Below are 18,314 nucleotides of genomic sequence, written 5' to 3'. Positions count from 1 at the left end.
AACAACTCTGGATGCTGCTCCCGCATCTCACGCTCCGGCTCCCAAGTCAACTCTGACCCTTTCCGATGCCGCCACTAGACCTACACCAGAGGCACCTCCTTGTTCCTCAAAACCTTGATCTTCTGATCCCTAATCACCACCGGTCTCTCAACATAATTCAGGCTCACATCCACCTGAATATCTTCTAATGGCACCATTGCCGACTCGTCGGCAATACACTTTCGTAGCTGCGACACGTGTAATGTGTCATGAATCTGACCCAACTTCTCAGGTAACTCCAAACGGTAGGCTACCCTGCCTACCCTCGCGATCACCCTGAAAGGACCAATATATCGGGGCCCTAACTTGCCCCTCTTCCTGAATCGAATCACTCCTTTCCTAGGAGAGACCTTCAGGAGCACGAAGTCGCCAACCTGAAACTCGAGCTCGGACCGGCGTCTGTCCGCATAACTCTTCTGATGAATCTGAGCGGTCAACAACCTCTGCCTGACCTGCCGAATCTGCTCTGTCGTCTGAAACACGATCTCGGTACTACTCGTCACACGCTGCCCTACTTCTCCCCAGCAAATGGGGGTCCGACACCTCCTCCCATAAAACTGCTCAAAGGGCGGCATACCAATGCTTGAATGATGGCTTTTGTTGTAGGAAAACTCTGCCAAGGGAAAATACGTGTCCCAACTCCTGCCGAAATCCAACACACATGCTCGGAGCATGTCCTCAAGCGTCTGAATCATCCGCTGACTCTGCCCGTCACTCTGTGGGTGGTATGCAGTACTAAAATACAGTTTCGTACCCAATTCCTCATGAAACTTCTTCCAGAATCTGGAAGTGAAACGTACATCTCAATCTGAGACAATCGAGATCGGCACTCCATGCCGCGATACCACCTCTCTCACGTACATATCTGCCAACCTCTCCGCGGAAGAGCTCTCACTGATAGCCAGGAAGTGAGCGCTCTTCGTCAACCTATCCATGATCACCCAAATTGCATCGAAGCCCCTTGCATTCCTTGGCAATTGGTGATGAAATCCATGGTAATCTGTTCCCATTTCCACTCGGGAATCTCTAACGGCTGCAGCTTACCATGTGGACGTTGGTGCTCGGCCTTAACCCTGCGACAGGTCAAGCATCTCTCTACAAACCATGCGACATCCCTCTTCATACAGGGCCACCAATACTCCCTTTTCAGATCCAAATACATCTTAGTGGCCCCGGGATGGATCGAGAACTTCGATCGATGAGCCTCTTCCATCAAAATGGTACGCGTTGTGCCCACCGATGGTACCCATATCCGACCCTGAAATGTCATAAGCCCCCGGCTATCGGTAATGAATTCCGATACTAACCCGACAACTCGTTCTCTCTTCTGACTTCCTGGCCTCACGACCTCAGCCTGGGCCCCATGAATAGCATCCAACACCGGGGTCATCACTGTCAATCTCAAACAAACATATCGCATCGGGGCGCCCTCCGCCCTATGGCTTAGTGCATCGGCTACAACATTAGCCTTGCCCGGGTGGTACAGGATCTCACAATCATAATCCTTGACCACATCCAACCACCTCCTCTGGCGCATATTCAGGTTGGGCTGATCCATCAAATACTTCAAGCTCTTGTGGTCCGTGTATATCGTACACTGAACCCCATACAAATAATGTCGCCAAATCTTGAGGGCGAACACTACCACTCCCAATTCCATATCATGAGTGGGATACCTCGACTCATGAGGCTTAAGCTGCCTCGATGTGTATGCTATCACATGCCCCCTCTGCATAAGCACCGCTCCAAAACCGGATATTGATGCATCACAATATACCATAAAATCCTCCATCCCTTCTGGAAAGGGCCAATACTGGGGCTTCGCATAATTTCTGGCGAAGTATCTCGAACGAGGCCTGCTGCTCCGGACCCCAAGAAAATGCAGCACCCTTCCGGGTCAACTTGGTGAGTGGCACGGCGATCTTGGAGAAATCCTTAATAAATATCCGATAATAGCCAGCCAAACCCAGAAAGCTCCTGATCTCAGTGGGTGATCTCGGCACCTCCCACCTCATGACCGCCTCAATCTTGGCTGGATCGACCAATATCCTATTCTGGTTGATGAGATGCCCCAAAAACTGAACCTCTCGTAACCAGAACTCACATTTGGAGACCTTGGCATAAAGCCTCTCCGATCTCAGAACTCCGAAGATCTCCCTCAAATGCTCCTCATTCTGCTCTCTGGATCTCGAATACACCAACATATCGTCGATGAACACGATCACCGAGCTATCCAACATCAGTCTGCACACTCTGTTCATGAGATCCATGAACACCGCCGGTGCATTGGTGAGTCCGAAAGGCATCACCACGAACTCGTAATACCCATAACGAGTCCGGAATGCTGTCTTCTGGACGTCCTCATCTCGCACCCTCACCTGACGATACAAGGACCTCAAATCGATCTTGGAGAACCAAGATGCTCCCTGTAACTGATCAAACAAATCGTCGATCCTCGGCAATGGGTAAAGGTTCTTGACCTTTAGCTTGTTCAACTCCCGGTAATCAATGCACATCCGGAGTGAACCATCCTTCTTCTTGTCAAAAAGGATAGGCGCCCCCATGGAGAACTGCTCGGCCGAATAAACCCCTTCCCCAGCAGCTCCTAGAGCTGCGAGGATAACTTATGCATCTCTGGAGGCACAAGGCGATAAGGCGCCTTGGCGATAGGCACAGCTCCCAGAACCAATTCGATATTGAACTCTACCTGCCTCTCCGGAGGTACACCCGGCAACTCCTCTGGAAACACATCTAGAAACTTGCGTACTATTGGGACCTCATCAAATGACTTCGGTCTCTCTGAATCAACCCTCGCATCCATCACATATGCCACAAATCCCCTACACCATGCTATAGACTCTGTCTCGCTCTAGCGGCCGAACAAAATGCTGATCCGGCATGTGTACCCTCGTCGTACACCGTAAGAACTCCCCCACTAGGGTCTCGAATCGTCACCAATTGACGCTCGCAGTCTATCACGGCTCCATATCGGCTCAACCAATCCATACCCACTATAACACGCACATCCCCCATTGCAATCGGTACCAGATCTATCGGAAACTCCACACCAAAGATCTCAAGGACACATCCTCGAATCACATCTGAAGCATACACAGCTCGCTAATCAGCTATGGAAACTCGTAGAGGTCGATCCAACGCCTCTTGCCGGATAATAATGTGCTGACTAAATGCTACGAAAACAAACGATCGACTCGCACCCGAGTCAAATAATACCAAAGCAGGCACATAATTCACAAGAAAAGTACCTATGCACATCATCATATAAGCATAATAACTCAACTCAAATAAAAGATAAATATAGAATACATACCAGCCACAACATCGGGCGCCGCGCGGACCTCCTCCGCAGTCAACTGGAAAGCTCTCCCACGAGCCTTCGGTGCCTCGGCCGAACCTCGGTAGCCCTAGCAACCGGCGCAGATCCCTGCGCTGATCCCTGAAGTATTTGAGGGCACTCAGCCCTCCAATGGCCGGTCTGGTTGCAATGAAATCAAACCGAAAATCCCTTAGGGAAATCACTCGCGATATGCCCCTCCTTCCCACACTTGTAACATACTCCAGCCCTGCAGGACCCCTCGTGACTCTTGTTGCACTTCCCACAAGTGCGGCCCTTCGCGCCTCCAAATCTCGAATCAGTGGGTCTAGCCCGCTTGGCTGCTGGCTGAGACTGAGCAGGTCGCCGATCTGCCCTCTCTGACTCGGCCTCCTCCCTGTCCCGAGTCTCCAACTCAATCTCCCTCTTCCGGGTATTTTCCTGGAGCTCAGCAAATGTTCGGTAAGTCGAGTTCGCCACGAACTCCCGAATATCTCTCCTCAGAACACTCAGATAACGACTCATACAAGCCTGCTTAGAGGACACATGCTCAGGGCAAAACATCGCCCTCTTATGAAACTTCCTGGTGATCACTGCCACAGAATCAATACTCTGCCTTAGGGTAAAGAACTCTTGAATCAAACGTTCTCTCTCCACCAGGGGAACATACTCATCTCTGAACATAGCAGTGAACCTCCCCCAGGTCACCTCAGAAATCTCCACCAAAGTGAAGTTCGCCGTCACGAACTTCCACCAATCCTTCGCTCCCAAACGGAGCTGGTTCAGAGCGAACCGTACCCTTAAGTGCTCTGGAGAAGAACACGTATAAAAACATCCCTCGATGTCAAAGATCCATCTTATCGCAGCAATCGGGTCCTGCGTCCCATCGAACTATAGTGGCTTCGTGTTGCTGAACTCCCGAAAAAACAACGAGTCACCTCCCTGAGGTTTGGCAGCAGCAACAACAGCAGTAGCTGCAGTTGCCGTAGCCTCAGTTACTGTTGCATATCGCTCATCAAAGGTCTCAATCAATGTGGTCTTGATGTCCCCAAACATCTCAGGAATCTCAGCCCGGATGGCAGCCACCACCTCCTCATGAATCAATCGACGAATCTCCTCATCACTGACACCACTGCTCTCAGGTGTGTGTCGAGTCCCAACCATGATGCCTCTGAAATACAACAATAGATATCAGATACTCGATAGAGCATACTCATACTCGATAACGCAACCCTACTCGTCCTCCGCTGTCCAAAAGATTCTTACTTGGAATGCCCACTGATCCGGTGTCTTCAGTAGTACGGGCCCAATACTACTGACCACACCGCATCCGCATTCACTCCAAGTCCTCCTCCTTGGATCCTAGATTACAAGTACTCTACTCTCATGAGCTCCTAACTGCTATCTACTCGCTCTCAAAGCATCTCAGCAGCACAAATCTCCTAGGCTAAGGCATCACAAATCAGGCCACTATAGTCCTAATATGAATACCTAGCCTACTCTAGCATGCATAATGTAAGATACCATATCTCATAACATATAATGTAAGGGTACTTTTGGGGATTCACCGTTTGGGCGCTGGCTGATCGTATACACGGCTCTACTCTGTTTTTCTCAAAACTCTTTTTACTCTTTTCAAAAAATTTCTTCATTATCAAAAAAAATTCCTCAAATCCTCAGTTTGAGTTCAGATACACCCGAAGATGCATCCGAATCCCTCAAACCAAGGCTCTGATACCAACTTGTAACAACGTAAATTTCAAAACAAATTTTTCACTTTTCATTTACCAAGTTCATATAAAAACATTCTCAAATATTTCCAATTTTAGCTTTTGAAACATAACATATCCAAAGATCAAAAAACCAAACTCTCTTTCTACTGTGTACGTGTCACACCGGCACCTTACCACGGTCCCCGCTAGTACCTGAAACACATAACACAACAACTGTAAGCAAAAATGCTTAGTGAATTCCCCAAAATACCGCATAAAACACATACGCCACTCGAGGCTATAATACGACCCTCCGGTCGATGTGTCTCAGCGAGACCCTCCAGTCCCGTAGCTCGTTGGACCCTCTGGTCCGGTCATAGCTCGTTGGACCCTCTGGTCCGATCTATAACATCATACAACATACATATGTCACATAGCACATAATCTCACACGTAACACATAAGACCCTCTAGTCAACACATAATACCACTCTAGGTAACATATAGTGAGAAGACTCACCTCAGGTGTCTCGGTAAGCCTCTAACTCGGTAGAAATGTGATCTAGCCTCTGCCTAATCACATAAAGTAAATACTCTCATAAATATAACTATACTCAAACCTTTCTTAACACCCTCAAAAGGGTAAAAGACCATTTTACCCCTCTCTTGGCTTAAATTTCTTTTCTAGCAATTTGAAATATCATATAAGCTTAAGCTAAGAAAGAATAACAACTTACAGTTGTTTTAATCAATTTTTTTTAAAATGTATACTACAATATCTTTTTTAATATTAGTCACTTTATTGCTAATCACTTTAATAATGATATATATAAAGAAATGTAACACCGAAAATTTAAAACCATTTTTTTTTTTAAATTTTTATAAAACATAATTCCATCAATATTCATAAAACAACCATCATAATTGTTTAACAAAAACAGTACAAAATCCCAAGATCATAATGTCAAACTCCAAACGTGTGTGTGTACGGATCAAGCCGGCGCCTTCCCGCGGTCGTCACTAGTACCTGAAACAATTAACATCAACACTGTAAGCACAAGGCTTAGTGAGTTTCCCAAAATACCACATATAACACACATTAGCCACTCTAGGCTATAACTCTGTGGGTCCGTGCACCCAAACTCTGTGAACCCTCAAGTTCTAACTCTGATAAACATGCACCACATAAATCACATAGAAATCATGCAGTACAACACATACATAGCATACAAATACTCTATCACATAGCTCTGGGTACCTACTCAAGGTAAAGTATAGTGAGAAGACTCACCTCGCGTGTCTCGGTAAATCGTAACCCTGAACTCGCTAAACACTCGATCTGCCGAGCTGTAGTCCCCCTATAGCACAATACATCCCTAATTAACACTTTCCCAACTTGGGTTGACCACACTATCACAAGTCAATCTAGGTCAACGCTGGTCAACGGTCAACGGTCAACTTTGACCGGACTCGGCGAGTGCACTATAGCGACTCGGCGAGTCTGAGCGCGTGCACCAATTTCCCTGGAACTTTCCCCTGACACGTCGAGCATTTCCCTCAACTCGACGAGCTCCACCTGGCACGAATTGTGGGGCCACCACGACTCAACTCGCCGAGTCTCAAGAACAACTCGGCGAGTCCAGTTTGACTCGGTCCACCTGTCCATCCTGACTCCCCCCTGACTCACTGAGTTCACCCTTCCCAACTCGGCGAGGCCACTCGCTGAGTGGTCGGGCAACATTCATGCTACTCGCCGAGTCTGTTCTTCGGACTCGGCGAGTCCGTGCCATGCACTGACTCAATCTTTCTCTAAAGGTCAGATCCAGTCCATTAATCCATAGATCCAGTCCCTCCCAGCCTATTTAGCACGTAAAGTTACAATCTTGATGCACATATAACCTCTACATGACCATAAATGATGTTTTTGACTCCAATACTTCAACACAAGGTCAAGGACTCCATTTCCACCCATAAAGTTTGATGAGTGAGGCCCTCTGGACCTCTATGGATCCAGATCCATGGTCTCAACTCAAAGAGGGAACCAAAGGGGCACCAAATCACCACATAAATGACCACATTAAGCCCTAAATTGCATCAAGCTTCACCAAATAGAAAATGGTCCGAAATAATACCTCTAGAGTGATGATCCAAGCTCCAAATCCACGAAATAGCAACCTCCTTTGCTTCCTCTTTCCTAGGGCCTCCTTCTTCTTGCTAAACAACACACACAAGATCAAGAATGGCTCTCTTTTCTTCACAAAACGCTCAAGAACTCTAGGGACACTCTCTGGGGGTTGGGTGAGCACAAATGACGGCCATAAGGCCCTTTAAATAGGCCTCAAACCCGGAGATTTAGGGTTTCAATACACAGCGCAGACTCGCCGAGTCCATACCCTGGACTCGCCGAGTCCAAGCGCGCACCAGCGATCAATTCCGCGTCCATACTCGGCGAGTCTGAGCTCCAACTCGCCGAGTCCCTCTCACAATATAATACAATTTAAACTTACAAGATACCTGGTAAAATCCGGATGTTACAACTCTCCCCCACTAGAACTGGACTTCGCCCTCGAAGTCTCGCTCTAAAACAGCTCCGGATGCTGCTCCCGCATCATACCCTCCGGCTCCTAGGTCATCTCTGATCCCTTCCAATGTTGCCACTGAACCAATACCAGAGGTACCTCCTTGTTCCTCAAAATCTTGATCTTCCGATCCCTAATAGCCACTGGTCTCTCCGCATAATTCAGGCTCGCATCTACCTGAATATCCTCTAGTGGAACCACTGCCGACTCATCGGCTATACATTTCCTCAATTGCGATACATGAAAAGTGTTGTGAATCTGCCCCAACTCTGCTGGTAACTCCAGTCGATAGGCTACCCGGCCTAACCTGGCGATCACACGAAACGGGCCTATAAACCGGGGCCCCAATTTGCCCCTCTTCCTGAACCGGATCACTCCTTTCCAAGGAGAAACCTTCAGGAGAACAAAGTCGCCCACCTGAAATTCCAGCTCGGATCGGCGTCTATCCGCGTAACTCTTCTGTCGGCTCTGAGCGGTCAGTAACCTCTGCCTGACCAGCTGTATCTACTCTGTCGTCTGATTCACGATCTCTGTACTGCCCATTACCCTTTGCCCAACCTCTCCCCAACATATGGGAGTCCGACACCTCCTACCATACAACAGCTCAAAGGGCGGCATACCAATGCTCGAATGATCGTTGTTATTGTAGGAAAACTCCGCCAAAGGCAAATACGTGTCCCAACTACCCCCAAAGTCCAATACACATGCTCGAAGCATGTCCTCGAGTGTCTGTATCGTCCGCTCACTCTGACCGTCGGTCTGGGGGTGGTATGCGGTACTAAAATGCAGCTTAGTACCCAACTCCTCATGAAATTTCTTCCAAAAACGGGAAGTGAAATGCACATCGCGGTCTGAAACAATCGAGATCGGCACCCCATGCCGAGATACAACCTCCCTTACGTAAATCTCCGCCAACTTCTCCGCTGAAGAACTCTCACTGATGGCAAGAAAGTGAGCGCTCTTTGTTAACCTATCCACAATCACCCAAATTGCATCAACTCCCCTGGCAGTCCTCGGCAATTTGGTGATAAAGTCCATAGTGATCTGTTCCCACTTCCACTCGGGAACCTCCAATGGCTGCAACTTGCCATGCGGTCTCAGGTGTTCGGCCTTTACCCTTCGACAGGTCAAACACCTCTCGACAAACCATGCTACATCCCTCTTCATACAAGGCCACCAATACTCCTTCCTTAGGTCCAAATACATCTTCGTGGCCCCGGGATGGATCGAAAATTTCGATCTATGAGCCTCCTCCATCAATGTAGCACGTGTACCGCCCACAAACGGTACCTAGATCCTGCCCTGATAAGTCATAAGGCCTCGACTATCCGATATAAACTCAGAAACCAACCCAAAAACCCGCTCTCTCTTCTGCATCTCCGGATGCACGGCCTCTGCCTGAGCCCCACGAATGGCGTCCAGAACTGGAGCTATCACGGTCAATCTCAAACATACATCTCGCAGGGGAGTACTCTCTGCCCTGCAACTCAATGCGTCGGCTACCACATTAGCCTTGCCCGGGTGGTACAAGATCTCGCAATCATAATCCTTGACCACGTCTAACCATCTTCTCTGCCGCATATTTAGGTTAGGCTGATCCATCAAGTATTTCAAGCTCTGATGGTCCGTGTAAATCATACAACGAACCCCATACAAGTAGTGCCGCCAAATCTTGAGGGCGAACACCACTGCGCCCAACTCCAAATCATGTGTGGGGTACCTCGTCTCGTGAGGCTTCAACTGCCTCGATGCATAAGCTATCACATGACCCTTCTGCATCAATACCGCTCCCAGTCCTAAGATCGATGCATCACAGAATACCACAAAACCTTCCATTCCTTCCGGAAGAGCTAATACTGGAGCTTCAAACAACCTCTGGCGAAGCGTCTCAAAGGAGGTCTGCTGCTCGAGACCCCATGAAAATGTAACACCCTTCCGAGTCAATCTGGTGAGTGGAACCGCAATCTTGGAGAAATCCTTAATAAACCTCCGATAATACCCTACCAACCCAAGGAAACTCCGGATCTCAGAAGGTGACCTCGGCACCTCCCACCTCATCACTGCGTCAACCTTGGCCGGATCGACCAATATCCCCTTCTGGTTAACGAGATGTCCCAGGAACTGGACCTCCCGCAACCAGAAATCGCACTTGGAAAACTTTGCGTAAAGTTTCTCCGATCTCAAAACTCCAAGAACCTCCCTCAAATGCTCCTCGTGCTGCTCTCTAGATCTCGAATATACCAGAATGTCGTCAATGAAAACAATCACCGACTGATCCAACATCGGCCGACATACCCTGTTCATGAGGTCCATGAACACAGCCGGGGCATTGGTGAGCCCAAAAGGCATCACCACAAACTCATAATGCCCATAACGCGTCCTGAATGCTGTCTTCTGGACGTCCTCGTCCCGCACTCTCACCTGATGATAGCCCGACCTCAAATCAATCTTGGAGAACCAAGATGCTCCCTGTAGCTGATCGAATAAATCGTCGATCCTCGGCAGCGGGTAACGGTTCTTGACCGTCAGCTTATTCAATTCCCGGTAATCAATACACATGCGATGCGAGCCATCCTTCTTTTTCACAAACAGGATGGGTGCTCCCCACGGCGAGCTACTCGGCCGAATAAACCCCTTCCCCAGCAACTCCTGAAGTTGCGAGGATAACTCCTGCATCTCTGGAGGCGCAAGGCGATACGGCACCTTAGCAATAGGCGCGGCTCCCGGAACCAAATCGATGCCAAACTCCACTTGCCTCACGGGAGGCACACCTGGTAACTCTTCGGGAAATACATCTGGAAACTCCCGCACCACCGGAACTTCATCCACAGACCTCGGTCTCTCAGAGATCACTCGCGTATCCATCACATACGCTACATAACCCTTACAGCCCTGCTGTAAACACTGCCTCGCCCTAGCAGCCGAACAAAAGGCTGATCCAGAACGTGTACCCTCGCTGTATACTGAAAGAACTCCCCCACTAGGATCTCGTATAGTCACCAGCTGACGCTCGCAATCGACAACCGCACCGAATCGGCTCAACCAGTCCATGCCCACTATAACACAGACATCACCCATCGCAATAGGAATCAGGTCGATCGGGAACTCAACCCCGAAGATCTCCAATACACATCCCCGGAAGACCTCAGTAGCACAAATCACTCTGTCGGCGGCTATGGACACCCGCAGGGGCCGACTCAATGCCCCGCGACTAACACTGATATGCTGACTAAATGCCAAAGACACAAAAGATCGACTCGCACCCGAGTCAAATAACACTAAAGCAGGTACAGAATTCACAAGGAAGGTACCTATGCATAGCATGATATAAGCATAATATCTCAACACCATAAATAAATAATGAAAAGGAAACATACCAGCCACAACGTCGGGTGCAGCGCGGACCTCTTCCGCAGTCAGCTGGAAGGCTCTCCCCCGAGCCCTCGGTACCTCGGCCTTCACGGGCCGACTCTCTGTAGCAGCAGCTTTCATGGCGGCGGGAGCAGGCACCTGAGATGCCCCGCGCAGCAGCGGACACTCCGCCTTCCGGTGTCCAGTCTGGTTGCAGTGGAAGCACACTGCAAATCCCTTGGGGCAGTCCTTAGCCATATGCCCCTCCTTGCCACATTTGTAGCAAGACCCTGCCCGACAGACGCCATCGTGACCCTTGCCGCACTTCCCACAAGTGCGGCCCTTCTGGCTCCCGGGTCTGGGATCAGCGGGCTTGGCCCGCTTGGCTGCCGGCTGGGATTGTGCCGGCCGCCGATCCCTCCCCAGAGACTCCGCTTCCTCCCTGGCCTGAGTCTCAAGCTCAATCTCCCTCTTCCGAGCATTTGCCTGAAGCTCGGCAAATGTCCGGTACGAGGAGTTCGCAGCGAACTCCCGAATATCCCGCCTCAGAATGCTCAGGTAACGGCTCATACGTGCCTGCTCGGTAGACACGTGCTCAGGGCAGAACATCGCCCTCTCATGAAACATCCTCGTAATCGCTGTAACTGACTCGGTACCCTGCTTGAGGGTCAGAAACTCCTGCGCCAGACGTTCCCTCTCCACCTGAGGAACGTACTCATCTCGGAACATGGTAGTGAACCTCTCCCACGTCACTGCCGAAAGCTCAGTCGGTGTGAAATGCACAGTCACAAACTTCCACCAGTCCTTCGCTCCCAAGCGAAGCTGGTTCAGCGCGAACCGAACCTTCAAATGCTCAGGGGACGAGCAAGTGAAGAAGCATCCCTCCATATCAGATATCCACCTCATAGCTGCCACCGGATCCTGCGTACCATCAAACTCTGGTGGCTTGGTGTTGCTGAACTCCCTAAACAACATCGCATCACCTCCCTGGGGTCTTGCCGCAGCAATCGCTGCGGTAGCCGCTGCAACCGCAGCCTCAGAAAGAGCGGCATAGCGCTCATCAAACGTCTCAATCAAAGCGGTCTTAATAGACCCAAACATCTCTGGTATCTCAGCTCTGATGACCGCAGCCACCTCCTCATGAATGATCTGTCGAATCTCCTCATCACTAGTTCCGGCATCCTCCGGCATATGACGTGTCCTCACCATGATCAACCTCTGAAATACAACATGCGATAATTAGAATTCACTCGAACACTCTTACATTCAACAATCCACCCCTCCTTGATTCTTGGCATCCCCAGATTCTTATTTGGACTGTGTACTGCACCGGTGCTTGTAGTAGTACGGGCCCAATACTACTGTCCGCACCGTCTCAGTACACACCCCAAATCGTCCTCTTCGGATCCCAGTCCCCAAGTACTCTATTATACTTAAATCACTCTGTAACAGATCTCACCCAAAGCCCTAGCTGCTACCTAATTACTCTCAGCGTCTCATAGCAGCTCACCATTCCCTAAGCTAAGGCATCACAAAACAGGCCACTCTAGTCCTATCATCAATACCTAGCCTACTCTAGCATGCAAACACATCACAGTAATAATTATTACATAACAAAAGATATTTTGGGAATTCACCGTTCGGCCCTGACCGATCGTACACACGTTTCTTCCTGGAAAACCCTTTACTCTTAGAAAATTTTGGTTTTATTTTGTAAATATCTCTTTAATTCCTCAGTTTGAGTTCAAATACCCCCGAAGGTGTACCCGAATCCCTCAAACCAAGGCTCTGATACCAATTTGTAACACCGAAAATTTAAAACCATTTTTTTTTAAATTTTTATAAAACATAATTCCATCAATATTCATAAAACAAGCATCATAATTGTTTAACAAAAATAGTACAAAATCCCAAGATCATAATGTCAAACTCCAAACGTGTGTGTGTACGGATCAAGCCGGCGCCTTCCCGCGGTCGTCAATAGTACCTGAAACAATTAACATCAACACTGTAAGCACAAGGCTTAGTGAGTTTCCCAAAATACCACATATAACACACATTAGCCACTCTAGGCTATAACTCTGTGGGTCCGTGCACCCAAACTCTGTGAACCCTCAGGTTCTAACTCTGATAAACATGCACCACATAAATCACATAGAAATCATGCAGTACAACACATACATAGCATACAAATACTCTATCACATAGCTCTGGGTACCTACTCAAGGTAAAGTATAGTGAGAAGACTCACCTCGCGTGTCTCGGTAAATCGTAACCCTGAACTCGCTAAACACTCGATCTGCCGAGCTGTAGTCCCCCTATAGCACAATACATCCCTAATTAACACTTTCCCAACTTGGGTTGACCACACTATCACAAGTCAATCTAGGTCAACGCTGGTCAACGGTCAACGGTCAACTTTGACCAGACTCGGCGAGTGCACTATAGCGACTCGGCGAGTCTGAGCGCGTGCACCAATTTCCCTGGAACTTTCCCCTGACACGTCGAGCATTTCCCTCAACTCGACGAGCTCCACCTGGCACGAGTTGTGGGGCCACCACGACTCAACTCGCCGAGTCTCAAGAACAACTCGGCGAGTCCAGTTTGACTCGGTCCACCTGTCCATCCTGACTCCCCCCTGACTCACTGAGTTCACCCTTCCCAACTCGGCGAGGCTACTCGCTGAGTGGTCGGGCAACATTCATGCTACTCGCCGAGTCTGTTCTTCGGACTCGGCGAGTCCGTGCCATGCACTGACTCAATCTTGCTCTAAAGGTCAGATCCAGTCCATTAATCCATAGATCCAGTCCCTCCCAACTTATTTAGCACGTAAAGTTACAATCTTGATGCACATATAACCTCTACATGACCATAAATGATGTTTTTGACTCCAATACTTCAACACAAGGTCAAGGACTCCATTTCCACCCATAAAGTTTGATGAGTGAGGCCCTCTGGACCTCTATGGATCCAGATCCATGGTCTCAACTCAAAGAGGGAACCAAAGGGGCACCAAATCACCCCATAAATGACCACATTAAGCCCTAAATTGCATCAAGCTTCACCAAACAGAAAATGGTCCGAAATAATACCTCTAGAGTGATGATCCAAGCTCCAAATCCACGAAATAGCAACCTCCTTTGCTTCCTCTTGCCTAGGGCCTCCTTCTTCTTGCTAAACAACACACACAAGATCAAGAATGGCTCTCTTTTCTTCACAAAATGCTCAAGAACTCTAGGGACACTCTCTGGGGGTTGGGTGAGCACAAATGACGGCCATAAGGCCCTTTAAATAGGCCTCAAACCCGGAGATTTAGGGTTTCAATACAAAGCGCAGACTCGCCGAGTCCATACCCTGGACTCGCCGAGTCCAAGCGCGCACCAGCGATCAATTTCGCGTCCCTACTCGGCGAGTCTGAGCTCCAACTCGCCGAGTCCCTCTCACAATATAACACAATTTAAACTTACAAGATACCTGGTAAAATCCGGATGTTACAAGAAAAGTCACAATTATTTGTACCATATCGACAAACAATCTTTCTTCTTTCTTCTCCAATTGATCATAATTGATAATTAGTAATCTTCCTTCTTGGGTCATCCTAATCTCTTTTCAGTACCCTCATGATAATACCAAACAACCAATCTTTTTCTCTTTTGCGCAATTGATAATTGTCGGTTCATTCATACTTTTTTTTTCTTTTGCATAAACGTTTCTTGTTTGTGAATCTAATATCATTTGGAACTACTTTTTCTATACAACCCATCAAAAAAGAAGGAAAAATCTAGAATGGAGGTTGCTAATAACTTGATTGGAAAAGTCGTGGATTTGCTGTTCGGAGTAGTTAAACAGGAGATTGACTACGTCTGGAATTGCCCTGAAAATATTGATAAGCTGAGGAATGAAGCTCAAAAGCTCAATGATATGAAGGGCATGGTTCAACAACGAATCAATGTAGCTAAAGATAAAGGAGATCGTCTCTTAGATGGTGTGCAAAACTGGATCGAAAAGGCCGAAGCTGAAGTCTCCAATGCCGGGGAGTTTCTTGAAGGTGAAGCTAATGCCAAGAAAACATGCTTTAACACACGACTATGTGTCAATTTAGGCACCCTTCGTCATTACAGTAAGATGGCAACATCAAAGACAAGCACTATTCTACAGATCCACGAAGATGGCAAAACATATGAGAGTTGTGTCTCCATTCCTGCTCCCACTCCAAGTATCCTAGACCTATACGAACGCAAGAATCTTGATGATATCGATACACACAAGTTTACTTTGGGTGAAATCATTAAAGCTCTCTCAGATGAAAGCATACAAATCGTTGGAATCTTCGGCTCAGGAGGTGTGGGAAAAACAACATTAGCGAAGGAAGTTGTTTCAGAACTGAAGAATCTATTTGCAGATATTGTGTTTATAACCGTCTCAAAAACCGTAGACGCTACAAAGATTCAAGAAAAGGTGTATATAGCAGCAAAGTGAATAATCAATGGGGAAAAAGCTTTAATCGTTTTAGATGACATATGGGAGGAACTATTACTCTCTGATGTAGGCATTCTGTGTGGGAATGACCACATGAACTGCAAGATTTTGTTAACATCAAGAAGCAGAAATGTATGTGAAGCAATGAATGTGCAACGTAATATCTGTGTAAACACTTTGACTGAAGACGAATCGTGGATCCTTTTTAAACGTGTGGTTGGTGAAAAAATAGAGACAGACACTAGCTTGAAAAAAATCGCAAAAGCTGTCGTTCAAGAATGTGGTGGATTGCCACTCATCATTCAAGCTGTAGGAAGAGCCTTGAGAAGCAAATCCAGTCCTATATGGGAGGCGACACTGGATCGGCTACAAAAACATGCTCCTCTAGATATCGCTCCTGAGATAAGGAAGGCGTTTACGCATTTGAAGCTGAGTTATGAGTATCTTGAAAGTGAAGAAGCTAAATCTTGCTTCTTACTAAGTAGTTTGTATAGAGAAGATGGATCGATTCGGGTTATAGATTTGGTAAGCTATGGGGTGGGTCTAGGGATATTTAATAATCTCGATAGCATTCAAGATGCAAGAAATAGAGTTCAAATTGCAGTTGACACTCTCAAATCATCTTTCTTGTTATTGCCAACGGAGTACAAAGATCTTGTTGAAATGCATGACGTTGTTCGTGATGTGGCGTTGTTAATAGCTTCTAAAGGTAAAGAAAATTTTTTGGTGAATTCTGGAAAACGTTTGAGAGAATGGAAGCCAACAAAGAATACTTCTGAAAGCTACACGAAGATCTCTCTCATGTATAATAAAATCTCTGAGCTTCCTGATCAAGACCTTCGATTCCCTCTTCTTGATACCTTCATTATACGAGGCAATGAAATTTCATTTGTCACTGATGAATTCTTTCGAGGAATGAAAGAAGTTAAAGTTCTAGATTTGTCTTATAACAATCTCTCCTTCCTCCCACAATCAATGAAACTGCTCAAAAAACTCCGCATGCTTGATCTAACTGCGAACAATGGCATCAATGAAATTTCTCTACTTGGGGAGTTAAAAGACCTTGAGATTCTAATGCTTGGATTTACTGGAATTGAACAGATTCCTGAAGAGATTGGTCAATTGACCAGTTTAAGGATGCTGAATCTTGAGTGGTGTGACTCTCTATCATGTATAACACCTGGTGTCATATCAAGGCTCACATGTATGGAAGAGTTGTACATTTTACACTGTGGTGGAGATATTGCTGAACTTAGTCTTGTGGAACTAAGTATGTTGAAGTCGTTTAGAACTCTGCATTTATTTGTGTATAATCCTGGTTTTTTCTCCAAAGGTACTGCGGAATTGGAAACATTATCGGGGTTTTATATTCAAATTGGTGACAGATCAGATTATGTTTTTTCAATACATAAATCTCATATACGACGCGTACTGTATATTGCTCGTGTTGGGAACGTATTTACTGATTCAGTGAAGAAACTGATTCAGGTAAGTGAGTCTATTGTGTTGGAGTCGATAGAAGATATGGATAGCATTCTACCAGACATGTATGAAGAGAATTTTAATGATTTAAAGTCTATCACTTTGCGTGGTTGTCAGAATGTTTCATGCTTGGTGAAGACTATGGATCAAGATGCAATGCAAATCTTTGGTGAAAGGGAATCAAAGGAGAAGTTTTTCGCCCAAATGGAAGAAATCATCTTGGTAGATCTGCAATGCTTGGAGCTTTTATGGGATTGCCCACATCAATATATAAGCTTTGGTAATCTACAAATAATCAAAATTAAAGGCTGCCCCTCCTTGGTAAGTCTAATTCCAGTAGATGTAGCACAAGGGCTTGTGAATCTGATTGAGATAGAGATTCAAGATTGTGATAATCTTGTAGTAGTGATTTCGGGAAGTGATGAACATAAAAATGATGGTGAAATTGAGCAAATAGAAGGCACTGGAATTGATGCACAGATCGTGTTCTCTTGCCTTACCAGTATTAGCTTGAGTGGTTTATCTGGACTTGAGAGCTTCTACTCTGGTCATTCTACCATCAAATATCCTTCTTTGAAGTTTATAAAGGTGGAAGGTTGTGTAAGCATGACGAAATGGGGCCATGGAGTCCATGTTATACCTAACATCAAATTTCATGATCAAGGAAGAGATTGTTCCATCAATGATATGATCGCAAATGAGGTATGTAAAGGGTGGATCAACACATATATACCACTAATTTATTGTTTTCTTATGTGGTCTAACTTGTTAATAACTTTTGCAGGCCAGTGGAGAAATAGAATTTGGAAGTTGAAATGATAATTAAATAAGTACATGGACAATGAAACACATGGTAGTAGGTGTGTGTGTGTGTGTATATATATATATATATATATATATATATATATATATATATATATAGGGTTAGGTTCATTTGAGCCCACCTATATTTTGTGAGACCGTGAGACTTATTTTTTTTTATTTTTTTTATTATTATTTTTATTATTTTTTTAGTTAATTCATGTTCCGAAAATAATATTTAAAAAAAGAATTTTTTGATTTTTCCATTTATTTTGCATTTTAAAATTATTTTTAGAATATGTACAGTGTAATATTCTATTTTACAATATTTCACGTATTTTTCAAAAAAAAATAGAATTTTTTTTTAATTTTTTAATTTTATTTTTTTTAATTAATTCAAGTTCCGAAAATAATATTTAGAAAAAGAATTTTTAGATTTTTCCATTTATTTTGCATTTTAAAATTATTTTTTAGAATATGTCAGTGTAATATTCTATTTAGAATATTTCATGTATTTTTCAAACAAAAAAAAAACGGA

The 18,314-nt window shown here is 46.0% G+C and overlaps 2 protein-coding genes across 2 annotated transcripts; both read left to right on the top strand.

The window, feature by feature from the left end:
- Nucleotides 1–14,800: 14,800 nt before the first annotated feature.
- On the top strand, nucleotides 14,801–15,493 carry LOC145029758 (putative disease resistance protein At1g15890). Its single transcript, XM_078978228.1, has one exon. It carries the CDS (start codon nucleotides 14,801–14,803, stop codon nucleotides 15,491–15,493), a length of 693 nt encoding a protein of 230 aa, XP_078834354.1.
- A 93-nt stretch (nucleotides 15,494–15,586) lies between these two features.
- On the top strand, nucleotides 15,587–17,789 carry LOC145029756 (disease resistance protein At4g27190-like). Its single transcript, XM_078978227.1, has 2 exons — nucleotides 15,587–17,677; nucleotides 17,760–17,789. Exons 1-2 carry the CDS (start codon nucleotides 15,587–15,589, stop codon nucleotides 17,787–17,789), a joined length of 2,121 nt encoding a protein of 706 aa, XP_078834353.1.
- Nucleotides 17,790–18,314: the final 525 nt, after the last annotated feature.

Source organism: Lactuca saligna, chromosome 2 (assembly GCF_052625555.1).
Source record: "Lactuca saligna cultivar CGN05327 chromosome 2, ASM5262555v1, whole genome shotgun sequence".
Classification (NCBI taxonomy): domain Eukaryota; kingdom Viridiplantae; phylum Streptophyta; class Magnoliopsida; order Asterales; family Asteraceae; genus Lactuca; species Lactuca saligna.
The sequence above is the reverse complement of the archived record's forward strand: the minus strand, read 5'-3'. Positions and strand labels throughout refer to the sequence as shown.